General features: G+C 43.8%; 1 protein-coding gene across 1 annotated transcript in view; it reads right to left on the bottom strand.

The window, feature by feature from the left end:
- Nucleotides 1–4,596, bottom strand: part of LOC146866475 (uncharacterized) — a 70,198-nt gene extending 65,602 nt beyond the window's left edge. The window contains exon 1 of the mRNA XM_085640653.1: nucleotides 3,083–4,596. Coding sequence (XP_085496779.1) covers nucleotides 3,083–4,596 — 1,514 coding nt within the window. The remainder of the gene's footprint in view (nucleotides 1–3,082) is intronic.
- Nucleotides 4,597–18,570: the final 13,974 nt, after the last annotated feature.

Raw genomic sequence — 18,570 nt, 5'->3', positions numbered from 1 at the left:
TCGTATTGTACCATGTCTGTCGAAACACTCGCACCATCGCGTCCCTGCCAAGATGAACAGCACCATGTATCAATCGCGCCATTGGATTTAACAAACATTCCGGTAACACCGCTCTTCCATCATTTGAAACCCAAACATCCACATCTCCCTTTTCACACCCAGCTCGTACCCAACTATCTCGTTCTTCTTCAGACACCTCATCTTGCAACTGTTTCAACTCCTCCCATGTATCGGCCATCGCCAACATCATGCTGAGATCAGTGGTCTCCTCATTTCCCCTCATGTGTCGCTCTGTAAAATTGCACCCCTGCTCTGCACAAAATCGGGCCACTTCGTCGGCATAGCTATTTCCAAGAGATACGAAATCATTTCCTCTCGTATGAGCAGCACACTTCACTACTGCAATCTCATCGGGGCCTTGCAATGCCTCCAACAGTTGTCTCACATATTCTCCATTTCTAATGGGTGACCCAGATGATGTCATGAACCCCCTCTGGGACCATAACTGTCCGAAGTCGTGAACGACACCAAACCCGTACTGGCTGTCCGTATAAATCGTTACACGGATCTGGGCTGCGGCCACACAGGCGCGAGTTAAAGCAATGAGCTCGGCCACCTGTGCGGAGTATACTCCTTCTAAACAAGCGGCTTCGACCACCCCAGTGATGGTACACACAGCAAAGGCTGCTTTCAACTGACCCATATTGTCTCTTAAACATGAACTGTCTACAAAGAATATTTCATCAGATTCGGAAAGTGGTTCATCTACAATATCAGGTCTGGGTTTGGTGCAAAGTTCAGTCACATCGAGGCAGTCATGATCCTCACAATCTTCATCATCAAAAATTGGGATTGGCAACAGTGTAGCAGGATTTAAAACAGAACACCTCTTCAATGTTACATTTTCAGCAGCTAGTATGACTTGTTCATAACGTGTCAATCTATTATTCGTGAGGTGTTGTGTCTTAGTCCTGGTCATCAATAGTTCAACCGAATGTGGCACATGCACAGTAAGCGGGTGACCCATTACAATGCTCTCACATCTCTCGATACTGACACCTGTTGCAGCAACGGATCTGAGACATCCGGGCAACGCAGAGGCTACTGGATCTAGTGTAGCCGAAAAATAAGCAACTGGTCTACGTACATTCCCATGGACCTGAGTTAACACTGCCAATGCGCAACCTTCTTTTTCACAGCAAAACAAAGCGAATGCCTTCTTGTAATCAGGCATTCCCAATGCTGGTGCACAGCACAAGGCTTCTCTTAACTTCAGAAATGCCCTTAAGCAGTCTTCATCCCATGGTACCGGATCACTCACATTTTTGTGCGTCAACCTCTGTAAAGGCTTTGCCTCAAAGGAGAAGTTTGGGATCCATTGGCGACAGTAGCTAACCATTCCCAAAAACATTCGAACTGCCCTCTGAGTCGTAGGGACGGGCATTCTCAAGATCGCCTCTATGCGATCTGGGGATATTTTCCTCTTGCCCTTCTCGATCCTGTGACCCAAATACTGTACTTCACTCAAACAGTACTGCAATTTATTTGGAGACACTTTATGCCCATTCTCTCCCAGGAAATTCAACAGTGCCACTGTATCAATCCTGCAGGCGTCCTCAGTTGTTGACGCCACCAACAAATCATCTATGTACTGGACGAGAACGGTCTCCTGGGGGAGCACTAGACCTTCAAGGTTCTTCTTCAAAATCTGGTTGAAAATAGATGGGCTCTCAGTGTACCCCTGTGGGATACGACACCATGTCAACACACGATTTTCCAGCCTGAACGCGAAAAGAAATTGGCTCTCATCATGCAGAGGTATTGAGAAAAAAGCTTGACACAAGTCGATCACGGTGAACCATTCCGCATCACATGGGATTTGGAACAGGATCACGGATGGATTCGGTACCACAGGACAACATGGGATTACGATTTCATTAATCCTTCGCAAATCTTGCACAATCCTGAATTTCCCACTCGGCTTCTGCAATCCCATTATGGGCGAATTACATTGATTTCTCTCAGAATCCCCTGCCTCAGCATGGACTCAATTACAGGTTTGATCCCCTCAATAGTTTCCGGTGACAATTTGTACTGGGAAGTTCTTGGGTATTCCACATTCGTTTTGACTCTTCTTTTTACTGGATCTATACCCTTTACTAATCCGATATCTTCCCCACTAAGGTCCCATACTTCGACTGACACAGACTCCCTTAGATCTAAGGGGAGTTCTTCCACTGTAAGTGCAGGATACATTTCCACGCACCAAAGCTGATTCGCAACCTTAAAGGTCGCATCATCATCTCTTGTCTGGACTTCCACTCCATTCGGGGTGCAATAGATGGTACAATTAAGTTTGCACAATAGGTCTCTTCCTAACAAACAGACTGGGCTAGAATCGCACACCACAAACTGGTGTCTATCACTGAAGTTCCCGATTCTGATCAGGATTGGTTCCGTCAGTGGGCTTGTCAATTGCCTGTTCGCTACTCCAACAACTTGGATTGTTTGACCAGAGAGAGGTAGATACAGGATCACTGCAGACCTTACAGTCGACCTTGTAGCCCCCGTATCAACCAAAAAGGTCGTAGGGTGGCCATCAATCTCTGCTTCTACAAAGGGTCCCCTTTGGTCTACTTCTAGAACTGCTCTAAGCGCGCAGTCATCATCTCCTCTCCAGTACGATCTTGTGGCTGGATCGGAATCGCCTTCCCCATTCACTTCGAATAGAGGCATCTGTACATACGTTCGAGCTCCCTGCTGCATATTCTGTATTCTAGGCGGTCGGGGAACTTGTACCTGCGGAACGTTCGCCCCCCCTTTTGTCATTCTAGGTGTCGTCACTACAGGGAGTGTGTCTGCTACTGGAACATGGGTCAACTCTTCTTCCTGCTGTATCTGATTTAATGGATTTAACGGACACTCGCGTCTCCAGTGTCCAATCTGATGGCAAAGGTGACAAGCTGTGGTCTTTTTCAATACTGTCACATCTATTCCGGTCTTAGGATCTACTCCTCTCGGCCTCCCCAGTCCCTGAGCATTCTGTGCTCCTCCTTGGTAATTTCCCTGTCTCCTTCCCAACGTTCCTCCAGTAGACTGTCCCTGTACTGCGGTCTGCATCTGCACCAATAACAGATTGTCTTTCAATTTCTTATGCTTAGATTCGATTTCATCACTGCAATACCTAGCATATCGGAGGATCTCATCTACAGGCTTATTCTGCCAACAAATCAAATGTTGCTGTATCATCAGGCTCACCTCTGGCCTCAATCCCAACACAAACTTAGACACAAACTGCCCCATATCCTTGGTATCCAATGCCTCTAAACCACTGTACTGTTTAAAAGCCTGCAAAAGCCTCTCATAGAATTCATGCACTGTCTCCTTGGGCTCCTGTACTGTCCTATCTATCTTCACCCAATCGGTATCTTGAGGCGAGACCTTCGATTTCAACCAAGTGATTACCTGCTCGAACTTTTTCATCACTATCGGCGACGGGCCATGTGTAAGCAAATCTCTGTCGGGCTCTGAGGCCGGCCATTCAATCGCAACCTTACATGCCGACCACAAATCTCCCGGGATCACAATGTCAAACAAAGTATTCAAATCAATCCACAATACTTTCGAGATTTTGACAAAACGGTCAACCTGCTTGTACCACTCCACAGGCTTTTCCCTTAGTCTGGGAAAATCATTTGTGAACGCAGCCAAGTCCCCTCTACTCCAGGGTACATGCACGTATCCTCCATTCTGTACTTCCCTTAAAGGGAAACTCCCTATCGCTATCGCGCCTCCTCCTGGAGGTGGCGTCTCTCCCACTACTCCTCTAGAACTTTTCTTTTTGGACCATCTTTCTTCCCACTTATCGAGCATAATCCATGCTCGCATCGCTCTAATCAAATCCTTGACATGGGTTCTTAATCCCATGAGTCTCTTATCTTCCAGTTCCTGATCACTATACTGTAACCGGTGGTCACCTTGCAACGTTTTAGTTTTGGACAGATCCACCCCATATCTTTTTGCCATCTCCGCCAATTTCTCATGAGCTGTGCGTGCCTTGCGAGTCACATCTTTCGCTAAAAAGAGTAACTCATCTTGTTCGTAAGTCTGTATTCTTTCTAGGGGTAGATTTCCACCTATTATCTCATCCAATTCGGCCTTTAGCCTTACAACATCCAACATTTTCCCTCTCAATGCTCCCCTCAGGACTTCTCGACAAGCTGTACCATCCCTGTCATTGTATTCACATTCTCTTTCTTGCGACCTACTCTCTCCTGATCTGCCCATAGGAATCGAGCGATTTACAACCGCCCCTCGATCCCTTTCTGCATCTAAAACACCCTGACTTTGAGTTCTCACTGGTGGAGTCCACATTCTCAAGTCGGATCTTGACTCCACTAACGACTTTGGTCTAATAGGTCTCGATTCTCCCTGTCCTCCTGAAGAGTCCGCTGTAGCTGGCATCGGCGTACTCCATTCTATAGGCTGCGGAGCCCTCTCCATTCTCCTCACCGAGCCACTTCCCTCCATCTCATTTCTTGTCCTGCCCTCTGACCGTTCTGAACTCCCTGCTGTTTCTGGCTCAAGCTCATACATCGACTCAATAGGTCCGATGATAACTGGTATTTTCAACGCATCTGGTAACCTCACTCCTTTCTCCACTTCCGAGCTGCTGACAGACTTATACCTAATATTCTCGGTTCCCATAGAGATCTTTCCTTCTACTCTTACTTCTGATCGAGGTACCGTTCCCCTACACTCTTCTTCTTTCGTCTCGTTGCCTTCTGAGGCATCTGGATTGTACGGAGGGGGTCTCTTGGATAACAACCTTTCTACCAGGCTATCGTCCGTGTCACTGTCTTCCGCTCCATCTACTGTCTTTTCCTTTGGTTTTCCTGTCGTCTCTAACAAGGGATACAATTTATGTCCCTCTATGGCCTGCTTTCTCCATCTTTTCTCCGCGGCATCCCATCTAGCATCCTGTAATGCCTGAACCGACCTCTTCACCCTTTCTTGATTTCTACCTCTCTCTTTATCATGCGCTGCTCTTATCCACGCATGTAGTGCTTCAAATTGTGTGGGCCTCGGCATAGGTCGTAAAGCTGCCATCACAGTCTTTAGCTGATACAACACTGCTAGTCTAAATGAACCATAACGTGGGAACGCTAACTCTCCTTCTCCCTGAGTCACCTTGTGCCAATTTTCAATCCAAACTATCGTATGCAACCCTACATTTCTTGCCATGTAGTGTGCTGGCGAATCCTCCGGAGGGGCCTCCGCACCCTCCCGAGTAGCCACAGGTTCATCCCCCCGGCACAATTCCCTAAAAACTTTAAAACATTTCATCATGACCAAATACTAAACGCACACAATCCTCTATTTACTTCCTGGTTTCCGTCCTCCAATGACAGCGCGAACTACACCAACCAGCCTATCGCAGCGTGACACCTTCTGACGTCACAGTTCCTCCGCTGGCAGCAGTTCCCCTCCTTCACACCGCTCGTCTCACCCTTCCATTCGTCCCATTCACACGCTGAAATAACCATTTGATCCCAAACAAATTACTCCTCTGGCTGTCCGTCCACAGCCTCTGACTGTCCGTCCACAGTCTCTCGAAATTGTCGACCTCGGTTGGTTACTGTCCGTCCCTTTCGGGCAGACAGATCACCTCTGATAGGTTTCAATTACTCAATTCCACATACTACAACCCACGACCGGCGTCAGGTTGCCACACACTCATACACTCGTTCCCCCTATCTCGGTCCTATTGATCGATGGTACCTCACGATCGGTGGTCAACAAAATCTACCAGGGGTGTCTTCTACACCCTCTTGCTCAGGCTTCTCATCGCCTAAGACTTTCCCGGGCTGCGCGCGCTCACAGCCTGATCTCACAGTCACACAACACTCACACCAACTCCGCAAAACATCTCATACAATGCAGCACCGCAATCTACAACATCGTATCCTGTTCATACTCACTCTTCGAGCTTCTGCTTGCTGTCGCACTGCTACTCGCCATCTACTTCCGTCTGCCAGGTCTTCTGCCGCTCGCCCTCCGATGATTCAACGTCACTTATCATGGATGGGCCTCAAGGAGCACTTATCCTATTCTTGATCTTCCCTCGCTATCATAAAGAAACCATCCTCGTTTGCTACCAACTGGGAACGCCAGTTCTTGACCTCGCCAAATTAACTACAAGAACCTACACAGGTCGCCAGGATCTTTTTACTTGCAGAATAGCGTAGAGGGAAGAAACACAATTATCAGGTCGTATTTACCGCAATTGGACATCTCAGGAAAGAAGACTCATAATCTGGGAGGTTGACCTTTTATTATCAGCAAAAACATCTGAATATATAGGCACCTCAATACCAAACACAAAAGATATATGGGGATTAATACAAAGGCTAGTCTGCGAAGAATTCGCATACGACTGAAAATGAACAGGATTACAGCTTCCAAGAGCATCAAATACCCTATGGCAATCGTGATATCAAAATTTAAAGTCATCAATCAAATCATTTCTGTCCCTACTCTACTCTAAGGTGACATACCTACTTAACATTCCCTTCCAGGTGAGGATTGCATAAAAGGTGTCAGCAGTGAAGCTTCCTAAGAAGTTTCACCATATGAGAGCTCGATCTATATTGCTCCTTTCCGTCCCTCGCCTAAGTCTCGTCTGCTCCACCCACGGGGCTCTGTCCCTAATACAAAACCCCAAAAACCGGTACACGCCCTTCAGCACACCCCTTCAGGCAGCCTCTTTCTTCTGTAAATTTCCATTTGGGTCCTTTCTTCTTCCATCCATGAATTCGACCTTGGGTCCCAGTCCTTCTCTGTACCAGGAGTTGCAACTTTACATTCCAATCCACTCCCTTCATGTCTACTCCTTCTGTCTCCATTCCATTTGAACAAAGGCTCTTTCTAACTAACGAGCTACATGGCCTTGTACCTGCAGCCAAATGCTGAATAAGAAAAAAAAACCCTAACATCATGAGGTTTCACAATACACTGTATTTTAAGCTCTGCTAGAATCCTGCCGCCTTAATAAAACATGGCTAAAATAAACGAGGCCTTCACTTCACACTCTTGGTTAGGCCTCAAACTAAACACTCTATCATTAGTAACCCTAGTTATTCGTTCTATACTTAAGAGGTTTACGTTTTTCATCCCTCTAACATGGCTTTACGTCACTTAATGCCAGCCGCGGCCCGTGGAGGGAGTTCCGTGGGGCGGAAGGGCGGGGAGGGGGAGGGGCAGTGTGGGGGGTACTAAAAACCGGAATATGGATAATTGGAGGTATGTAAACCATTAAATAAATAAAACGAATTTTGTAGCGCGCCCTGCAACCCAAATTGCAATGCAACGCGCGCTACCAAATTCGTTCTATTTATTTAATTGTTTACATACCTCCAATTATCCATATTCCGGTTTTTAGCACCCCCCCACGCTGCCCCTCCCCCGCCCCGCCTTTCCGCCCCACGGAACTTCCTCCACGGGCCGCGGCTGCTTAATGCACAACATTTTATACTAAGCATTACATATACACATCTATATATCAAAAGAACTAAAGGGCCTTCTCCTCTCTCGAGGCCTGTTTACATTTCTACTTTTCTATTTCATTGAATACATTTCCATTATACTTGGGTAACATGTTCATATATATATGTGGGTGCTGACTAACAAAGAATATGGTGCACCCCTACAATTTTCGCATCAGCACCGCTCTATCAGCTTCATTTTATTGTTAGATAAGACTTTGAGAAACGTGGTTTCCTAGTGGGCTGCTGAGTTAATATGGTGGAGAAGTTTACTAATTTACAATTTGTCTGCCTTAATTTTTAAAGAGCAAATAAACATATACTTTTTTCATTTTATATTTAGAGAGCAACGCTCCTCAGTTGTGTGTTGTGCTCTGCGACCTGTGGCTAGCATAACACACTTTCAGCAGGGTTATGAAGTGAATTTATTTGTTTAAACACTCTGCTCATTGCCTGAAATGATATATATCGAGAGCCAATGTAGCAAGGAAACCTTTCCAAAAGCATGTTTTTATACAAATGAAGTCAAACGCCAGGAACACAATGAAGAAATAAATCGAGTGCAGGGCGATGAGTGGTGAGTGATTACAGGTAGGTTATTCATTTCGTGGCCAGCGCGTATTTTACGCCTCCTTTAGCCAACACAATCATGCAGGAACTTTCAGCTGCCAGACATTTCCTTTAGTTCTGCTTTGAAGACGCAAGGAGTGTCCCGCCCTTGAGAAATCTGGAGATCTTCAGAGACCAGCCACAAACATTCCGCGTGAGGGCCATCTTGTTGCTGGCAGAGAATGAAAAAGTCGTATTGAGTGAAAATGATTTTGATGTATGCGAAAAACGGATACTGACAAGTCCACATTAATATTTTGCACAGGAGGGGAATTTTTAAGAAAAGGGTGCGCAGCTCTAGGTTACGTACAGTCACACATACACAGACACACCCAAAGTGTTAATAAATCCAATACATTTGGCATCCTCAATTATTGATTAATTTGTGTGTCGGCGAATGTGAAAAAGTTTCATTGGGTGGAAAAGGAGACGGGTGAGTGAATGCAAGGGTGGATTGATGGATGAGTGAGTACATGAGTGATGGATGAGTCACTGAGTGGATGGCAGAACATATGAGTGCAGAGATATATGAATATGAGAGAGGATGTGGGAATGGATGGGTGTATGCACGAGAAAGTCTGTGGATGAGTGTGTGTGTATGGAAGTCTTATAGATGTGGGGTATTCTTGGGGTTCCCTCCTCCTGAATCCTACCAGGACGTGCCTGCTCCATCTTTCTGTCCCCAGAAATGTCCCTTAAATCATTTGGCTTGTTTGCTGTTTACACATTGCGTATTTACATTGTGAGACCTTAACAAACGCTTTGCTGAATATCTGTTTTGTCCCCTTAACTGTGGAAGAGGTGTGGCGCCACGGCAGAGAGACTGACTCTGGAATCTGGGGATCACGGTTCGATCCCCAGCGCTGGTGGCAGATTAGCCCAGCACCATGTGGCTCTGGGCAATAGCTTGCTTAATCTTCCCGACAGCGCCTAGAGACCCTTACGGGTGATTGTTCGCGCTTTACAAATGTGGATTATAACTGGTACAATACCAAAACCCAGTAGAGCTCTAAACTTATGCACTCTCACAATATTTACCATTTAGCATATTGATTATCTAAAAAGATTTTTGCTGTGCAGCCATCAGCTTGACCAAATTCTATAAACAGGAAAGGAGTTTTTTTCTAAACCAAATTTGGTTGGGTTTTCGTTTGAACATGACATTGCACCATACCAGTGGTCGAAGTGGGCGGGCAGGGCACGGCGTGCCCCTACTTCTTTAATTCTATAGATTCCGTTCCCCTACTTTTTTATTTTGAACATGCGTCCCTGGACCTCAGAAATATCCAAGGCCCGCAGAGAAGGCTCGACATTTGTGGCTGTTCGGGGACGGGCGGGGAGCAGAGAAGGTAAAGGTCTCTGTCTCTTGCTTCCTGCCCCAGACAAGACAAGGAAGGTGTCCGCTTCTGCTCTCCCGCTGGCAGGTGCCCCCCTCCTCTTTCTTACCCTTATTCGCTCTCTCAGTCTTAACTCCTCCTCACTTACCGAAAACCTTGACTCAAGAAATCGTTCTCACCCTCTCTTTCTTCCTGTCGTTCATTTGTTCCCCTGTGAAATGGATGCAAGAAAGAAAACCACTTTTGCTGGAAATGCCGTTTTGACATTTTTCTATTCCAAAGTGCAGCCACGGAAATAAAAGGTTCAAAATATGAAAAATCAATAACTAAATAAAGCAAGATGGAGTGTTCTTAATGTGGCCAGATCGGTTTTATTCAAACCCCAAAAACATTAGCGTCACTTTACTGAGTTTGCCAGTGAAGCGCTGTTTTTTTCCCCCGGTGGGAAGTGCGTCAAACCTGGAGGTACTGCAATACCTGGTTGATGGGTGGATTGGAAAACAAAATGTGTAGGGCGGCTTTGTGTTCACAAATGTGGTCTTTTTAAACCATACTGCTTACGTTTTGTAAGCATATAAGCAGTGGACATTGAAATGGGTCCTTTCTGGGCCCTGTAGTTTTCAGGCAGAAGCACTCACTGATTTCTGAATAGTGAGTGTAAAAGCGTTAAGTTCACCATGTTGTTTCTGCTTACATTTCACATGCTTTATTTAATCTTTCATTCCCTATGAGTGTTTGCTTTTTCCAGGATGATGTTAGTTTTTCCTTTAGGCTGCATATTGCTCTTGCCTAGTGCGTAATTTGAATTGAGTCGCATCCAGTTGTTTATAGCAGGTCAAATTGGATTGTAGTTGAAGGCGTGAATTTCTTTCAGTGGGGCAGTATGGTGTTCAGTGAGGGAGCGGATGTAGCACTATGGTCAGAGCTGCCGAATTTAGAACTGGGGAACCAGGTTCAGCCTTTATGACCAGTCCCCCAGACAATTCTCCTGAGGGAGCACATTCCCATGCTAGACCTTAGAAGGCCCCGCAAATCCGGAAAAGCCGTGGTGTCTTAACACCAGCAGGTGGACCCTAGCAGTGGCAAGTGTGGGTTCACCTTGAACGTTTGCCCACCACAATCTATGCTGAAGTTCACCTCCAGTCTTGCAGGCAGGCCTACGAAGTAGCAGACCCTAGAGCAACAGTGACTCTGTCACTGAGGTCACAGGACCCCTGAGAAGAGCTGGCTCTAGGGCAATGCGACCGGTGTGACCGGAACGGGTGCTGACTTTGAGTGGGGGCATTGTATATTATGGGTTTTAAAAGCACTTGCTGCCTCCTTCCAGGCCTACAGCAATTTTCGGCAATAATAAAAATGTCATGATAACTCCAGTGAATAAACGGCTTCTTAGAGCGAGATCGGAGTTTTGTCTAGTGGAAGGTTTGACTCATGGAAAGATAGGGTTAATGTGCCTGCTGCTAAGAACATGTACCATGCCCATCACAAAGTGCACATATTGTAAATAGGTTAGTGGGTTATTGCTTTTGTCAGTGAGATCCTTTTGCTACTTGCAGTTTATAAGTTAAAATCCTAACAAAGAACAGTGAGCTATTAACTTTCATCTTAGAGCTGCATACAAACTGCAAGGTATAAACTAGAGCTTTATGGGTTTTTCCCCTAAGCCTTTGATTATCCTAATGTTGCAAAAAGTGTTCATTTGGATAGAAATCAATAATGAATAATAAAGTGAACCCCCAAACATGGTATTAAGTTTTAAATTCTGAGCTTGTGTTTCTCCAGATCAATCACTATTAAACAATACTGCCTACTAATATGGTTGTCATGTGACTCCTACACCTTGTTGTCCTTTGTCTTATGTAACATTTCCCATACAGTGATTTACAGACGTAAAATTGATTGTCTCTGTGTATATTGCGGATGACAGAAAATCCATGGCTCAGAAACAAATGGCTTGTGCTTCCACTTTTAAGCATATTTGGGACTTTCTGTGATTAGAAACATATCCCACTTTGTGAATTTATTTTAATGTCAATAACTCATATTAATCGTTAAATAATACTGTGTATCCATTGGTTGAATTACATAACATAATAAGCTGTAACTGGACAGTGAAATGGCAAACAAATACTAAGGATTGGGATGTTTTGCCAATCCTGGCCACACCTCTAACTCCGCCCACTGATCCAATCCTCAGGTTAATCCCACCCTCTGATTCTCCACCCACGGTCCCCCTACTTTATTTGCCCACTTCGACCACTGCACCATACACTAATCAAGATGCCCATTTATGAGCAAGTGACGCGGTGCAGCAAGTCACCTTGCTGCGCTGCGTGACAGGGAAAGGGCAGGAATGCTCTGAATTTAAGTAAAATACGGCACATTCCTGCCCTTTCCCTTGCGCTGGCGCCCTTTTGGCAGCAAACGCAGGCCCCCTTGCACCATGGTGTAACGGTGCTTGTGTTGCACGCAGGATTGTTTTTGTGCAGGAAGGGGCACCTTCCTGCACAAAAACAATCCCGGGATTCATGTTCCTCTTTCTCTGTGTCCTTTAGAATATAGCACACGTAGAAAGAGGAAGAAACAAGGAAAAATGTAGATATTTCTCCTTGTTACTCCCACCTGGGAATGCTTAGAATGCGCCAAAATCCATGGGAGCTGCGTTGGAACACCTACACAATGCCCATGGAACACCTACTAAGGGCAGACTAATTCAACAAAGCGATTTGGGCTGCTTTGCATTACTCCAGATTTTCTAAGCCATTCAGAGCCACGCGAGTGGCTTCAAAATCTGATTTAGAGGTTTGCGTCGTGCATGTACCAAGTTGCGTGGTGAACATGTGATGTTACCCTCTCATGAGTAAGACCCTAAGTAACAAAACTGAAGTGAAAAAACAACAGCTGTACAAAACAACAGTAAGCCTGTTCATATGGTATAAGCTGTATGAAAGAAGACGAGGTGGTGTCAGAATCCAGGTGCACTAGCCGCCAGTTTATGCGCCCCCTGTCAGGGGCGGTCAACAAGTGCTGTGTCCCTATGACAGGTTTTTTAAGACAGGGTCGTATATAGCAAAGGAACAGAGGTGGACATTCAGATCATCAAATGTTCAATGATCACGTGTCAGAGCATGACACGCGCATTAGAATATAGGTGAATTTCAACATAAGATTTCCTATACATTAACATCACTCATCTGTAGCCCTGTGCATTTGGCATAGGTGAGCTGCAGTTATTATATTCCCTGTTATACAAAGATGTATGGCACTATTAAAAGGGATTAATTTATTAGTTCCTCCAAGGCGCTTCCTACACAAGAAGCATATTTTTAAATTTTATTGGGATTTATCAACAATCCCAGAAATTTCCATAGAAAGCTTTGCCAGTGCTAATATGTAGATGTGCACATGTGGGAATTTCCACTAGATGACTCATATGGGTTATAAGTGTTCTGTCAATTAGAAGGCTTTTCAAAGTATTACATGGCAAAAATAATGAATTAATCATCTTCCTGTAGTACTAACCGAATCACATTTTGATGCAAAGCTGATTGTGTTGCCGTGCGAAAGAAAAAGATGACAGAACTTCTTTTGACAATATAGTAGAAAGTTTAACAAAGCGCGCAGAAGATCGGACAGCTCTGTGGAACTGGAATCTGAGCTTCAACTCACAATGTGGCATACAGTTTCTTTTATACACTTGTATGCGTAAATACATCATATATTTGCATAATCAATCAGGAATTAACTTAAGCACAGCATTACATCAAAAAGTAATACTTTCTGCAAAAAAGCGAATCACCTGTTTATGAATGAGTACCATGTGCATGTGGTATTGATTTGCGCTTCTACACCACCACTTGTACTCCTGGTTGTCCTTGAAAAATGCAACTACTCTTAGGGAATGTAAGAATAAGCAAAACATGAAATGTAAACAGGAATAATTTCACTGTTCCCAGGTTGAGAAGGCTGTATCTGTTCTTGCTTCTTACAGTAGTCGACAGTGATAGGGCACATGGAGTGGCCAGAACATTTACAGATGAAGCACCAGCCCCACCAGGCCCAAACCCTATTGAAACCAATACATTACAGAACCACCTAACTCTCAGAAATTAATGTGCAGCACTTGAAACCCTTTAGACGCAGCCACAAGACTCAAGTGACAAACAGGCAGCTCAAATGTAGAGTCACTGCTTTAAAGAGTCTAAATTAAGTCGGCATGTTTATATTGATTCGTGGGAGCGGCGCAAGTGCAGTAAACAGAATCTAGTATGGAAGAATAGTGGCCTCAATTGATGCACTGGTGTACACCACCCAAAAAAACACACAACATACAATAGAAGCAAAAAAGTCTAGCATATCGCTTCATCTTTTATTTAAAAAAACCTACAATTTGAAATGCTCCAACCTTCCCAGTTAAAATTTCTATTTTTACATATTTTTTGTAGAAACACATCATAATTTAGGTTTTTGTTTCGCATATACTTGTTTCTGTACTGTTGTACACAGTTTTGAGGTTCAAATGATAGAATTGCTCAGGCAAGGTCTCCGGGTTCCAATAGTCTTTCAGCTGGGTACACACAAGTCAAAATGTTAAGAACCGATGGTCTATAGGGTAACAGTCAACTCATGCAGGGGGCAGCTGAGACTGAGACCTATAGTTGCACTGCTTCAAATGGCACGAGAATATCACAAGTAAACTATTGTTTCACAGAAATATCTTGTTATTCGTATCATCAACAAAAGGATAGTCCCATTGGAGATAAGAATGTAAAATTGATATTCAATAATCTGTAAAAATAAACAAATACAAGGTCCCATTGAGGGGCACAGTGCGTAAAATCTCTACCTGCAGGTTCTTTTCTCTTCTTGAACCACAGGTTTCAATTCTATGTGCCAACCTTCACCAGAACTGTTTACTTTGGGAAGGGCTTCATCACCAGGCTGAATCCCGCGAGCATGAACCTAAAATGAAGCTGCTACTAGCTTCCAGAGGACATCCTCATGTTTTCTCCTGTCTCCTATTTTTTTCTTTTCTCACAGATATGTTCTCACTTGCTCCCGCTACATTTTAGTTTTGTTAAAGAGGCATCTTCTATACTCCGCAAACATTTCTCCTCTCATTTTCTTACCTAATGTTCCCACTCACAGCTGCTGTGATGGTCATCCAACAATGAGATGAAGGTGGGAAAATATATGTGAACGTGTAGGCAGAAACAACCTTCACATACCCTTCCTAATATAATCCACACTGGAATGCTGATTCAGGGAAGTCACAGTGCAAGCATACAATCATCAGTGAGGAGAGATGTCATCCTGATCTCTCCACCTGTGATCCTCCAGCATCCCACTCCATAGGAAGGATGTGTGCAACCCTTGGCAGGACTGAAATAGCACTTAGGACCTCATCATTTCCTGTAAAATGTATCACACATGCCATCTCATATGGGTCATTCCTGTATCCATCATTTTTACATATCTGAGTTATCTTCAGCTGGCAATTATTTAGAATAAGTTAAAGTTTGAAATATTCGCACATTATACTCAGATGAAGCTCAGATTGAACCTATTCTCTATCCCATCGCTCACTGGGGTTAACTTCTGGATTTGAAAGTATGCTGTCACTCATCTGCACTGAAACATAAATAATGATGGCCAGAAAAAAAACACTGGAAACTGCTCATCACTTGGCCAGCCACTAGAGTCAAGAGGACTGAAAAGAAATCTCTGCTTGGTCTGATTCTAACTTTGCCTCCAACCAAATTTGAGTCATTGAGTGGAATATCAATGCCCATGTTATATTGCTATGGACGGTCCTTCACTGCTGAAGCCGAAGCACCTGATGCACCTCATATGGTTCTTAATATAGTTAAATTAGAGTAATGAAGCATCAAGGACCCTATCTCAGAATGATTTGTCACCAGAGAGCTGGATTATGCTTTAACAAGAAGAAGATGCATTAAATCACACCAGCCCTTAAAGAATTAGGGGCCAGATGCATGAAGAAACTGTTTTGCGATTTCCTAATTGCTAATCGTTGCGATTCGCAATTAGGATATCGCAAAATGGCATGCAAGAAAGTGTGTTGAACACTTTTGAAAATTCCTAGGGGATTGCAAATGACCTACCTCATGAATATTAATTAACAATTTGCGACCCTCTAGGAATTGCTAAAATCACAGGGCAGAGCACCATGTTTGTGATTGCTTTTAAATGAAGCAATTTTTTTTTAATGTAGCCCGTTTTCCTTAAAGGAAAGTGTGATGTGTTTCTAAAACAAAAATGAAAAGTTTTATTTTTTAGGAGAAGGCAGTGGTCCATGAGACCACTGCCTGCTCTTAAAAAATGCTCTAACAAACATTCACAAATTTGCCAATTGGTTACCACCTACTTAAAGTAGGTGGTAAAATGCGAATGTTTTGCGACCGCATTTCGGTCACAGAACATTCCTACATACCGATGCGATTCGGTATTAGGAAGGGACGCCCTAAACACGCCCCTTCCTAATAGCGAATCGCAAACCCATTTTGCGATTTGGTAACAGGTTACCGAATCGTAAAATAAAGTTTGTTGCATCTGAAAAGCATTCTTTGCGGAGACAAAATTGCTTGATGGATGTGCCCCTAGGTCTCTTCTAATAAAGTATCACATTCATAATTCTACATGCAACTTAAAAGACTTCTGAATGTAACACCTAGAAACACATATGACAATTGGCCCCATGCCATATCCAGAAGTTCGTGAGAAAGAAACGGTACGTGGCGGAGATAATGAGGAATTATAAGACTAATTCCGGTTAATCGACTTGTAAAGGATTCAGCTACCGGACAGCGCTTTGAAACTACAGCATTTAGTGGAGTACCAGAATTTGCCGTGACCGCTGCCGTCCGCAATAGGAATTTTCAATCTGGGCCATTACACGATTTTATCAAGTGGTTGTGAATGCCTGTGAAATAGAACCAGCTGTGGCGCACCATGGGTGCCATCATACAATACGACTAAGCTCATTTTTCCAGGTCCTGAGGAAAACCCGCAAAATATGACTGGGTTTGAAATGCGTAGACCTTGTTGTTGTGTCCAAATAAGTTTTGATGATAAATAAGTGGTGTCAGGCTAACAAATAATGTATTATTTATCAATCCTTTGGTTATTTATCATGAATACCGCACTGTTTGGCCAACACTCCCTGGGATAAATTTCATTCCTTCATAACTGTGGTATTTTCTTAAATTCTTTTCCCTTTCTTCTTTTCATTATTGAGGGAATTTGAGCGTAATTTTGTATTGTAATATAATGTTTATGTCACTGTGAAAATGCATATACTGTCTTGGTTTGGTCCACTAAATGTTTGGTGAGTTATGATAATAAAGTATGATTTAAACATACTTTCAAAAAGAAAAAGATAATCTTAAAAGAAATAAATTAGTTTTGAATTAATTTAGTTTCAATCACTATGAGTGTCACGTGTGATTGTTGGAAATAACTTGATGAATGACATCAGTATTGGCATTATTGCGCTGCTTTGGATATCCAGAAGTGGGGCATTAGTCTAAGCAGCTTTAACCTGATCAAGACAGAAGAAGGCAGCAGGAATTGGAAGTAATACCAGTAGATTACCGGGGACGCACTTCTTCAAAGCACTGGGGCCTCATCTCAAGGACGATCCTGCTCTAGAAAACTGGACCAGAACATTCACCTTGGGTTACCACCACCTCATTTGCTCCCTTTGCCCTCCATTACAAGTAAACATTTGCAATGCAATAGGTCTCGCATTTGTGAAAGTTAGAGCTATTGGCATTGTAAATGACAGTGTGTTTCACTTTGTTGTTTTGCAGTGGAGCTATTATTTAAAGAAAAAAAGTGCACGTTGTCCTGTGGTGTTTATGTAGTGATATTGTACACTAACCATGGAATGACTGTTTTAGCTATATTATCAGGACAAAATCTATTTATTTACCCTAATTGTTAACCAATCTGCACCACTCATAGTTATTATGCTGCTAAAACACCAGGTGTAGGAAATATGTTTTGGAAGAAACAAATGGAGGGCACTGAGCGCTGCAGTAAGCATGGCAGAGTTGCACATGGCAGCACTCATTTTACTTTAACACTAGCAAAAGACATACAGCTTCAAACAATGGTTTGTCAAGTTCAGTGACATTCCAACACTCGCAGGAAATAGCGCCAAGCCACAGAATGTGCAGGAACACAATAACATGGTTGATGCTATACAGAGGCAAAAAACACAACACACATTGTTACAACCCCACCCTATTTTTGTAGGCCAGGCACATTCCAGTCCTGAGCTTTCATTTGACAACCTAATTATTACATTCTTCGATATGGAGTATTTGTTTCTTTACATGGAATCAACTGCACTAGCAACATTCCCTGAATGGTAAGTGCCTCTGATCCTATGTGACCCCTCAGTCAACCACGCATCACATCCAAGCCCACAAAATATACTTGGAATTTTGAACACACAACCACTTGGGGCATGACTACGAGTTGCGCGGCATTTACCACACCCTGTAAATAACATAATAAAAGAAAATCCAGCATTGGCGTCCTACCAACATGGCATCAGGTGACAGTCCTAGAAAGTTATGAAAATGGAACAAGCAGCATCAGCTTTCACCAGGCCCTGCTGCAAGCCCCGTGCTTGCTCTGCTAGTTTGTAGTACTTGGTACATGGTAAGTAGATAAGGGCAGTATTCATTCAACCATAAAGATGAGGGAGCTGCTCCCAAGCACAGCATCTCAAACTGCACACCTAACTTAGACTGACAGTTAATTCCATGCCATTGGGGACCGCAAGTGCTGAGTTCTCATATAACCAACCGTGCATTCTGGGAGTTGTAGTCCAGCAACGTCTAAAATGAAACAACAGGGCAACAGCTCCAGGTGTCATCCTTCAGGCAGAACTGTACCCTGGAGCTGGACTAGCAGCTCCTCTGACTAGAAGAGAATTGGGGGTGGGGAGAGTAGTCCCAGGTGGAAGTGTGAGGTGCTCCCTTACCTCACTGGCCCATCTCCAGAGGCCTGGATACTGGGCTGTATACAGTGGTGGCAGACAGAGCGGT

The sequence above is a fragment of the Triturus cristatus genome, chromosome 2_1 (genome assembly GCF_964204655.1).
Source record: "Triturus cristatus chromosome 2_1, aTriCri1.1, whole genome shotgun sequence".
Taxonomy (NCBI): Eukaryota; Metazoa; Chordata; class Amphibia; order Caudata; family Salamandridae; genus Triturus; species Triturus cristatus.
Note: the sequence above shows the minus strand (reverse complement) of the source record. Positions and strands in the feature narration are given on the sequence as shown.